At 30.8% G+C, this 11,636-nt stretch overlaps 1 protein-coding gene across 1 annotated transcript; it reads right to left on the bottom strand.

Annotated features, from left to right (window-relative positions):
* Positions 1–5,587: 5,587 nt before the first annotated feature.
* On the bottom strand, positions 5,588–10,894 carry PPDPFL (pancreatic progenitor cell differentiation and proliferation factor like). The gene is made up of 5 exons (XM_015585946.2): positions 10,588–10,894; positions 10,183–10,245; positions 8,898–8,975; positions 8,695–8,791; positions 5,588–7,938 (listed from the first exon to the last, which is right to left on the bottom strand). The coding sequence occupies exons 2-5, from the start codon at positions 10,235–10,237 to the stop codon at positions 7,926–7,928; spliced, it is 243 nt and encodes an 80-aa protein (XP_015441432.1). The 5' UTR covers positions 10,238–10,245; positions 10,588–10,894; the 3' UTR covers positions 5,588–7,925.
* Positions 10,895–11,636: the final 742 nt, after the last annotated feature.

The raw sequence follows: 11,636 nt of genomic DNA, 5'->3' as shown, positions 1-11,636 counted from the left end.
CACACACACACACACACACACATTTCTCCTCATCCTTGACCTATGGAAATGATCTCTTAGCCCCACATAAACAGTCATGGGCCTCTAGGTGAGCACAAAATTTTAACTGATTCTAATATTAAGACGTATCACCTATGTAATTCTTAGCACTGATAAAGTATTTTCAATTCTATAAGGTTTTTAAACTATTTCCTATAATTTAAAAATTTTCTTGAAAATAAGATTTACCTCTGCCTGTGAGCAAAACACAGCCTTGGATACAGTACACTGCAACAATGAGAGCAAATGAAATAAATTAAATAAGGGCAATTATTATAAATATGAAAACTTTGTATGAACACTTTCCAACATAAAAAGCTTTAAATATGAGTTTTGTATAACTGCTGCTAAATTTTATCCCAGTTTTAGAAGCCTTTAGGTGAGCATGGAATCTTTTAAACATTATCCTTTTTAAAAGAATGTGAGAAATTGAATTCTTTCTTAAAAGATCATTTTTAAAATATAAAATACATTGTATAAAACTGTGTGTAATAATAAAACTCCCAAATAAATGTTTTCCTTTTCTTCTTTCTTAAATCCAGTTTAAATATTTCTGTTGTTCCACTTTCTTAAAGTTTACAGCCTCAGTGGTTATTTTTAACTTCAGTTTACTAATTGTTCTTCCCTTCTACCTACCTGGCCAAACTGCAAGCTTCTTTAGCAGGCATTTAGTATGCTTTAATATTCTCAGCTCTTTCATTGCAGAACAAGTGTGATTATCTGCTTTCCCTCTAGTCATTGGTAGAAAATTCTTCCTCCTTATACTTACACAAAATGATCTTATGTGAGACTAAAGTTCAGATGAGTATCTGGCACATAGCCAATATATAATCGCTGAATGAATAAAACAAATATTGCCATTAGGATATCCTTAGCAAAGCCAGCACACATCTCCACTCTCAGTGATTCTCTTAATCTACAATGATTTAATTCACTACTGCTATTTTTGAAAATTAAAAAAAATATTTTATAGGCCAGTTATTTATATTTATTTTAACACCCATAGTGTCACAGAATCTATATGTTTTTATCTATATCTATGTATTTTTTAATTTTATATATCTATATATATTCAGATAAGCATAATATGTGTTTTATATGATAGTTGGGCAATGAAGATAAATTGAGAAAAATTATCATTCTTTTAGATTGCACTTATCTCTAACATAGGTCATGAGTGAATTAAGAACTGAAAAACAGGTAGTATATTTTAATTTAAAACAAGCAATTTTCTGTAAACATTAACATTTGAGGATGTAGATGTCAGGCAGGACAGGTAGTGTAGGAACACTCCCTCTCCATCCAGTATATGGCTCTATAAATCTTTCCTTTCTTTAGATCTCCCCCATTGTTTTAGCCCTAGCAGGGGAGATAAGCCAAAACCAGTCTTTTTCAGCCTAGACTCCATCTTCGTCTAAGGCATGACCTTTGGCTAATTATAATATCATTATTATCTAATCTGCATTACAAATACTGCCACTCCCATTATGCAGCTGACACCATGATAGTTCCAGAAATACCATATGAAGAAGGAAAAGCAGGAATCCAAGCTCCCCGCCTACTGGGAGGAGACAACAAGGCTACATCAGCACTATGTTTTCCAGTCTCCACACTCAGAGAAAACAAAAAATTAATAACCAGCTATCTTGGTGTGACTTGCACGCTCACTCTCTTTCTCTTGAGTAAACCTGCACTACTCCCCCCTCCTTTGAATGTATATCTTAATAAATTTTGCGCTTTCTTGCTTGCTATTTACCTTGCCCTTGAATTCTTTCTTGTGGAATAGAACAAGAATCTCCGACACCAGAAAAACTATAAAAGTGAAAAATTCTTCTAAATTCCAGCTCTTCCTCCAATCTTTGAAGTGGATTGATTATACATATTCAACTCCTAACCCTTTTTCATTTGAAATAACTTTTCCATATTACATGATTTTTTTCCTCAGAATCATGCTTTCTCAAGCTAATTGAGCTTTCCACATTTACAATTATAACCACAGCTAAACATAGTAGCTTGTTTCCCAAGATTTCATAAGAGGACAGCTGCAGTTTTCACCAATCTAATAAAGCATTTCTCTGCATATCATATACATATCATCAGGAGGCCTTAATAGAGAATAAGATTTTTAGGTCTTAGTTCTGGTCCATTGATTTAAGATTTCTGGAGATGGAGCTTCGCTATTTGCATTTTATCAAACTCCTGTTGATTTTTAGGCACAGCAAATTTTGAGAATTACAGGGCTGCAGCTTTGCTAAGATAAATTGCTATCTCTTTAGGTAACAACCAAGGCTCTTGCAGAGCTGTTATACTGTTATAATACACTTTCAGCCTTTCTCTTTCTCTATTACCTGTCATTTTAGTTATTTAGCATTAAAGAAGTTGTTACTGACATTTGAAGAAACACAAAGTGTTTCACCTAAACACTATAAATAAATAATTGGAATAATTGGATGAAAAAAGATTTGGCAGATTGAAGTTTAATACTTTCTAGAATTTTGAAAAGAGAAAGAGTATTAGTGTTAAAGGGATTTTTCAAAAAGAAAATACTTAATGGTTACATTGAAATTAATTGACTAGTTACAGATTGGCTAAACTTTTAAAATATGTTTAAGAAAAATTAATTCACCTGCAGATTCCCAAATTTCTATTCCAGTCCTACACTGCTGCTTTGAATGAAGTCTATTTTGCTTTTGATTTGAAATCCTACTAATGCGAGTCCAGAATTCAGGACCTATTGAGTTCTTATATTCATCATCAGACTCAAATGTGCTTCTAGCTCAAGGACCGCAATGAAAGGCAACCAAACATGATAAAGCTAGGAGGATGTTTTCTGCACAATAGAGAGAGCCATATGATCTCCTTCTAGAATATTAAGCAGTATCAGCTGTAACAGGAAATAAATAGATATGTGAAATCCATTTAGGATGACAAAGAACAAAGTAATATGATCAGTTTACTTTGCGGAATTTATCTGTCTTCACTTTTCATAGTGAAATTTTGCTTGAAATTTAAATATGGATAGCTCCTAAATGTGTTTTTTAAAGATTGCACAAATATTTTTAAGGGTAGTTTATTTGAAAGTAAAATATTTGTCACTCTTCCTTGCAAATGAATTTCAAAATCTTAACCTTTAAAGTGAGTTGACATACAAATCATAGTTCCAGTAACCATTCACTCATTTGAAAACCTCTGCTAAGCACATAAAAAGGATAAAATATCTATGAAGTTCACACTCCAGTTGGCTGTTAATGAAATAAGTATGATAGTACTAGGTTTAATATATTTGAGTTTACAATCTGGAGACAAATAAATTTCAAAATATCTAATTCAAAATGAAGCAAAACTTTTATATCCCACACATTTAGATAAAACTATAACAAAAATACAAATCATTTTTTTCTGAATAAATGAAATACATAATTGATTATAATGAATTAAAATGTATTTAAAGCTTGAATAAAAGTTGTTTGAAGTACCATATTCGAAACACATTATATTTTTTTACCCTCTCAACCTTTTGGAAACTAAGTAATTATACTGTAATAGCAGAAAAAATTTTAGACACCAAAACTGAAATACATTCTTCTATATAAACTATTGAGGAAGGAGAGTAACTGTAGGACTCTCCTTTTCTTGTTCTTTGATAAGAAATAGTTCTAATAAGACAAATTTTTGAAAAGAAACTAGAAAAGAATTTTTAAAATGATAGAAATTTATTTATCCATTTGGTATGAGAGGTGGGAAAAAAATAATAAAGTAAAACTTACTTACCTTGTTAGTTTAGAAAATTATTTCAGAGACTGGAGACGCTTGTGAGGCTGTGCCTCACAGGACTCAAGGCATTCATAAGAACTGTGAGAGACGACGGTGATTTTACATGCATGCTGATTTTACGTGCATGCTACTTGCTATGCAGTGTGATTTTGAACAATTCATAGATCACCTTGGGAGACTTTCAGAAGAAAGTCCCCTAGACCTCACCATTTCTTATCCTGGGTTTAGTTGGAAATAAACCAAACATCGTAGACAATTTAACCTCCACTAGAAAATGCCAAATTCTTTCAAGCCAGCTGTCTCTTGACAACAACGTAACAAGAGACTGGATATACTTATTTAAAGCATGGTAATTTGCACTGCTATTTTTTCTCCCTAGAATACTTTTCACAAAATTGATCGCTTTTCTTCTTTCCCACTCAGTTCTCATGCCATCTTCCCAATGAGACCTTTCCTGACTATACCAATTAAAGCAGCCTTCCCTCAACCTCTGTCATATTTCAATCGCTCTTGCCCAAAATACTTTGTTTTATTTGCTTTATAGCACTTATCACTGTTTGAAAAATGTTTTCTTTTATTAATTTAGTGTTTACTCTTCACTGAAACATAACACTTCTTGAGAGAGCCACTTCTAGCTAAAGAGCCATTGTCATTCATTTGACAAATACTTGTTGATATGTCAGATTCTGGGTATAAAATGTTGCGTATAGCATGCATGATCCTTGCCCTTGTGTAGTTTATAGTGCAGTGGAGAAAACAAACAACTAGACAAACAAATGTAAAATTATAACTGTAGAAGTGCTAAGACGACGAGAAAAATGAGCTGAGAGCCTATAATAAAAAATCTAATTTAGTTAAGTAGATGGGAGGTTTCTTTGAGGAAGAGACTTTTGAGCTAAGATTTAAAATATGAGTATGTATTAAGTGAAGACTCTAAGCTGAGGGAAGAGCATACGAAAAGGCCCTGTGGCAAGAGGAAGGATGATGTATAGGAAGGACTGAGAACAAAGGCTGATGTAACTGGAACACGGGAGCTGAGGGGAGCAAGATACAAGAACAGATTATAGAGATCTGCATCAGCTAGAGTATGTGGAGATTTGAGAGTTATGACTTTATCCTGAGAAAAATAAAATTTATGAATATTGTGGGTGTGTGAGTATGTTTATGTATGTATTCACAGGAGAGTTTTATCAGATTTGTGTTTTATGCAGATGATCGTGACTAATCCGAAGAGGACATTCAAATAAGATCTAAAAAGGGGTATATGAATGTGATGGCAGTATTCCTCAGGAGAAATGGTGAAAGTTGAGATTCAGGTAGTGCTGGTAGAAAAGGAAGTAAGTAGGTAGATACAAGAAATATAAAAAAAATAAATAAAACTGAAAAGTACTTGGTATTGGATTGACTATGAGAATATCAAGATTAACTTGCTACTTGTTTGAGCTGATTAATGATATGGCCATTCTCTGAGAGAGGAGAAACTACCAGAAGATATTGTAAGGTATTAGATCATGAACTAGGCTTTGACACATTTGGTTGAAGAATATGAACGGGAGGTTGGATAAATTACGATTCTTTACATTTCTTAAATTTCTATGAGTTAGAAGTTCAGCTCTACTCCATTCAACCTGAACGAAGATTTCCCATTGTCTCTCTTTCATAGCAAATAGAATTCTGCAATTTTGTATCCCACAACCCTAACTTGTACAGAATATATGAAGCACCAAATAGTCTTAAATTCCAAATAGAGAAATTTTGCTCTACTGCAAATTGCTGAATTGGCCGTTGATGTTTTATTGATAAAGGATATGGGGATCGATAACTCAGAACCTGCTATCAAAATCATATCTCAAAAATAAAATAGTGAATCTCAACATATAAATTCCCAGAACCTGGGCAGAAATTATCAAAACCTGGTCATATTTAATACAGACATCCTAGCCAAGTCAAATAATATATTATAATATCATACTAGAAGGATCATAGCACATCTAAAGTCATTTGGAGTTATAACACACCTTTAACATATTTAAACGTCACTATTTATTATGTACCCAATAGGCAACAGAGCCAGGCAGGAAATATTTTAGCTAAAATCACAGTTATGTTGAGACCTATGTGTGTGTTACTTTTTAAAGTACCTGACTGTAGGAAAATTACATTAGAAGCAATTAACTAGAATTTACTCAGAAAAAAACATTTTGTTCTCTTTATTTTTATCATCTTAATTCTATAGAAATTCAGGGGTAGTATGCAGGAATACGTTACTTTTTAAATTATTTTATAAGAACTCACATTAACATTACTTTTCAAGAATATTCCTTTTTTGTTTCTAGAATTTCTACCCTCTGTCTGTCTGTCTATCTATCTATCTATCTATCTATCTACCTATATCTATCATCTATATCTATCTATCATCTATCATTTATCTATCTATCATCTATCATCTGTCTACCTACCTGTTGATCATCTATCTCTCTAAACTCACATATATATGTGTGCATCTGCATTAACTACTCTAAAATGCTTAATAACTATATGGTCATGATAATATGTTTGATTTAAAATCCTATGTAAAATTCAACTACCTTAAACAATAACTTTCAGCAACAGTAACACTAAACTAATACAAAAGCAACAATTTTGATGCTTTGGGGAAATTTATTATATAACCTAATCAAGCAATGTCTTCACATATATATAGAGTAGTTAAGTAAGAAGAAATTTGTTGATAATCTTAAAATAAAACTAAAGCATCTCAAAATTTACCATTTTGTTTTATATTTTTATCTCAATTTAAAAATTATAAATGAAAACAACAACCAGAAAAGCAATAATATGTAAACAATGATATGCTATTGAGCCAAAGTGATATTTGAGTTCCTTCATTGACAGCAAAGTGATGGAGGGCCACAGAATTGAAGGAATGTATGTCCCATTTGGAAAGTATATTAAATGGTCAATAATGTTTATCATAGAGAATGGTTAGTCTTAATATTTTCTCATAGTTATGTAGTTGAATAAGAAGATAGTTCTACTAATAAACAATCATGTATATTCTAGGGAGTGTTTAATGCAACATTAGCTACAAAATACTGTAGAAATATCTACCTCTGAGTAAGTTCAGCATCCTTAATTTCTAAGCATAGCATCTTGCATTGGAAAATATCTGCAAGTATATAGAAACTTTTCAATTGAAGCACACTAAGTATTATCTACCCAATATTGAGGAAATTAGAAATTATTCACATTCAGAAAATCATTCCAGTGCTCCTTTATAAATATATTTATTTTTCTAATTATACACAAAAATTGGTCTTATTAGAAAATTTGAGAAGATACAGAAAAAATATAAAGAAGAAAATGTAAACCAACCAAAATCCCATCCTCAGAAACAGCCAGTTACTTTTGTGTTATATTCCCTTCCAATCTATTCTTATGCATATATACATTTCAATACAACTAAAATCAAACCAAATATAGATTATCCTGCTATTTTCACCTAACATTGCATCATCATAAGTTTCTGTGTTGTTAAATATTGTTTAAAATCATGAATTTTAAAGGCTACACAATAACCATTTGATTAGATGTACAGTAACGTATCTAACAGGTAATAGGTATGTTTGCTATTTCCAGTGTTCATGATTAAAAATAAAATTTTGCAACTCTTTTACATGTTTGAATACAATGCCCTTTAAACTATTATGTTAGGCATCAATGCTTGTTTTAAGGTATGATAAGTCATTCAACAGGCATAGAGTCTTACAAACTAAAAAAATAAATAAATAAAACTTTTAATTTTTTTTTCGGAAAAATAATATGGATAATGAAAAAGCTACTACATTTGAAGACTCATTACTTTAAAAGAGCATGTGCTTCTAAAACATGCTTTTCTAATATTCTCCATGAAGCTGATACCATTTACATCAATAGTCTTAGTTTTGAAGAAAATGTTTGACCTTTCATAAGTGGCTGCTGTGATCATGTCTAAAAAAAGATTTCAGGCAGATTTTTGTCTTCTTACAATGTAGAAAAGTCATCTGGAATAGCTCAATGCTGAAAGGTCTGATTCACATTTGTAGCAGGTAGAGTTATTTTGATTGTCAGAATCAACAATTAGTACTATATAAAATAAACAATATTCATTGAATTACAATATAAAAATAATTAGCTGAGAAATGCTTATATGTAAGTTAGATTGCCTTTATAGTCAAAGTAAACTAGAAAATAAATGAAACACATAGATAATTCAAATCAATATACTTGATAGAGTAAAGAATATATCTTTTCAAAAATTAGTCTTATTTTAATTTTAAAAAGTATCAATATTTAATTGATTCTATTTTAAATTTATTATACATGAAAAATTAATCAAAACTCATGTTTTAACATTAGAGTCTATGAACTCTATCATTATTTATTATTTTTATTTCGTTTAGTAGCTGGTTATTAGTATTAGTATTAGTCATTGTATAAAAACAATAAGTACTTTGAAAAAAACAGTAGTGGGACTAAAGTAGGTTGTTTAGGACAGCAACTGAATAGGTGTTATTTGTTTCCTGAAGGTATTGAAAAAACACACTTAGAATCTTGACTCTGATTATCAATCAGTGCCCCTTGCCAAAGAAGGATTAAAATTGGCATATGACTTTTTAATCACTCTCTAGTAATAGAAAGAGAGTGCGCTGACTGATGGCTAACTAGAATGAAAGAGCAACTAATTTTTTCCTCCCCATCCCACAAGTATGCTTTGTAAAAAGCCTTCACCATCCTCAAAAAATAACTGTTTTATTCTTATTTGTCAACATAATAATTACTACATACATTGTTTCATTCACTAAGTAAGAAACATTCTTATTAGAAAAGGCTGCAACTTACCCATTGGCAGACACTTCTTTTCTTACATTTGAAAGCACAGGTTCAAAATAAAAAAAGAATTTAAACCACCAGGTGGATTCTGCCAGTTCAGGTAACCCTATCAAATAAAATTTATATTCCTCTCTTATCAAACACACTTGAGATATTAAAAACAAATAAACAAAAATAATGAGGGTGCTACTAATAAGAAATAAATCAAATACCTTGCTGAGATTTGTCCTCATCTATGAAATTAACAGAGTCAGAACCAATAAGAGAGCTAATTGAAGAAATACTTGCCCTTATAGAGAAAATAAATGATAATAAATGAACAAATACATGACAAGCAAACACACACATATTATTTATCTCTAATCTCTCAAGTAGTATGATTTGAAATGATTTACTATTTACTTCTGGCTCATAAATTTATGAATTGAAAAATTAAATAAAAGTCTTCCAGAATAAGGCATATTACATTCTTTATCAATACAATATATTATTTTCCATGATGGCTCTCCCACTCCCCATAAGTACAGTTATAAAATTTAAAATATGCTACAAATGTTACATTAAAAATCTTAGGAAGTACAAATCAAGAATTATTACATGTATGTACTTAAATAGCTTACATAAGCTATCAAATTCAGAAATAAAGAAATTATTTTTTTTTAAAAATAAACTATTTGTCTTATCATACTTGTATTTGAAACCCATCACTCTTTTAAAAAGATTAGAATATAAAAATAACTTCTGTAGATATAATAAAACCAAGTAAATGAGTATAGTTTAACCTTGTTGTAAAAAGAATAAATCAACAGATATTTCTAACTCTTAAAAATAAGAGTTTTTTTTTTATATATATATATAATGCTGGCATATTTTCAATAACTGATACTTTGGTTTTAAAATAATCATTTAATTTAATGACATTTCTGAATTTTCTTTAAGAAGCTACAGTTTTCTATTAAACTATGAATACTTACAGATAAATAGATAAAAATAAAACTGACTCGATACATGCAATAAATGCTGATATATTATCCATAGCAGTAAATGGAAGTTAGAAAACCCCTGAAACATAATCATGCTATCCTTGTTTTTCTAAGGAATAAATAATACTTTATTTATATAAAACTATCTGTTTTTAATGTATCTTATTAAGTGCAAGGTATTATAATTAAACATAATTATAGAATTTAAGCTGATTTTCACTTTTTTATGTTAATGGCTCCATCAATACAACATAACACAGTTAAAACAATACATCAATACAACATAACATAGTTAAAACAAAGAGATGAGAATTCCTTGATAATAGTGATTCAGAGAGGTCTATTCCTATTTTTGATTCTGATGAGTTCTATTCCTATTTTCTTCACTGTCACAAATAGTTGTTGGTGTTTTCCCTTAAGTTTTGACCAGGACATGATACATAAGTTACTAATATCTCACAGACACCTCAAAACATATCCTCTAGGTATATCTTCTAATGATGATACAACTTACTTCGATAATACTGATTTTTGGCCAGAAGGCAACCAACAGAGGGTACTGATGCCATTGCTTTCCCTGTGAGCAAACATCAGAGAGATCATGAACAACAGTCTGAGAAAAAGTGACCAGGAAAGAGAAGTCGATATTAATAACATGGAATTTTCTTTTCTTCTTTTCCATATGAATAATAATTTTTTTTGTGAAGCAACATAATTTAATATCATGTAGTAAATATCTGACAAAAAGAATTAAAAAGTTTACACAAAATTATAACCAAATATATTGCAATCTTTTTTTATATTTAGAAAAGCAAGGAAAAAAGATATATCCAAATTCAACGTCCGCAACTTATTTCACCTGAAACAAATCTAAAGGGTAGAGAAAAGATAGTAACACAGCTTTGATATAGTCACTCACCTATTTGTTTTCTCCAATTTGTTCTTTTAAAATAAAGATAATTCTAAAATTTTCTCAGAAACTGCAGTTTGAAACAATCAGTTTTAGTGATCCAAGACAGACTGTGTTGCCCAGCAGGTCAGGAGACTCTTTGCAGTAACTATGAGTGTGGTCTGGGATTTCTGAGCATACCTTATAATTAGAAGACTGAAACACGATCTGTGCGTAAACACAGGCCAGTTGGGCACACAGCCAACCAGAGGAAGTGTGAGGAAGCTCTCTGCCCTTGACCATGTCAGCGTGCCAAGTATTGCTGCATGCAGTAAGGATGAACTTGGCCCAGACGTTGTTTTGCACTTTTCCTCTGTAAGGTCACAGCTTATAACTGCTACTTTCTACAGGGAGGGAGGTAAGAGCCATATATACTCTCAATATTGAATACAATCACACATTCTGGGAGAAAGTACCATTCTGAGCTGTACAGGGGGTACTACAGAGAGGCTGCAAGACAGCTGGGGGAATGGACATACAAGGGTATAAATCATGGGTGTAAAGAGAAATAATGTGATTTTATCACATTATGTTAATATTATTTATTGATACAAAAGCAAATTTTTATTCTAATTTTTAGTAATATTTCTTATATAAACTATTCTACCATTTTATAAACAGTTTACCTATGGATCCAATGTGGCTTCTTTTTATATTGAGGGAGGATCCTCTCAATTGTTCTTTCAATTTATTTGGTGGCTATTGGTTTTATCAGTTTATATCAATTTTGGTAATGTAACATTACTATAAAATTATATCAACTAGGTTCAAATTTATTCAAAACATTTATTTTAGTATCCCATTATGGTTCTATTTAAATGTCTATTCCACCTGGTTATGGCTCCTTTATGTTGCTGGTATTATTTATTTTTCTTTTTCTCCTTTTTTCTTTATTAGTACTGTTGAAGGTTTCTTTATTAAATTAATTCTTTCAGAGAACTATTTGGCCCCTTTGCTTCTTGATTTTATATTTTATTATTATGTCTTGATTTTATTCTTCTTCCTTTTACTTACTTTAG

This window comes from Pteropus alecto, unplaced genomic scaffold (genome assembly GCF_000325575.1).
Source record: "Pteropus alecto unplaced genomic scaffold, ASM32557v1 scaffold62, whole genome shotgun sequence".
In the NCBI taxonomy this organism is placed as follows: domain Eukaryota; kingdom Metazoa; phylum Chordata; class Mammalia; order Chiroptera; family Pteropodidae; genus Pteropus; species Pteropus alecto.
Note: the sequence above shows the minus strand (reverse complement) of the source record. Positions and strands in the feature narration are given on the sequence as shown.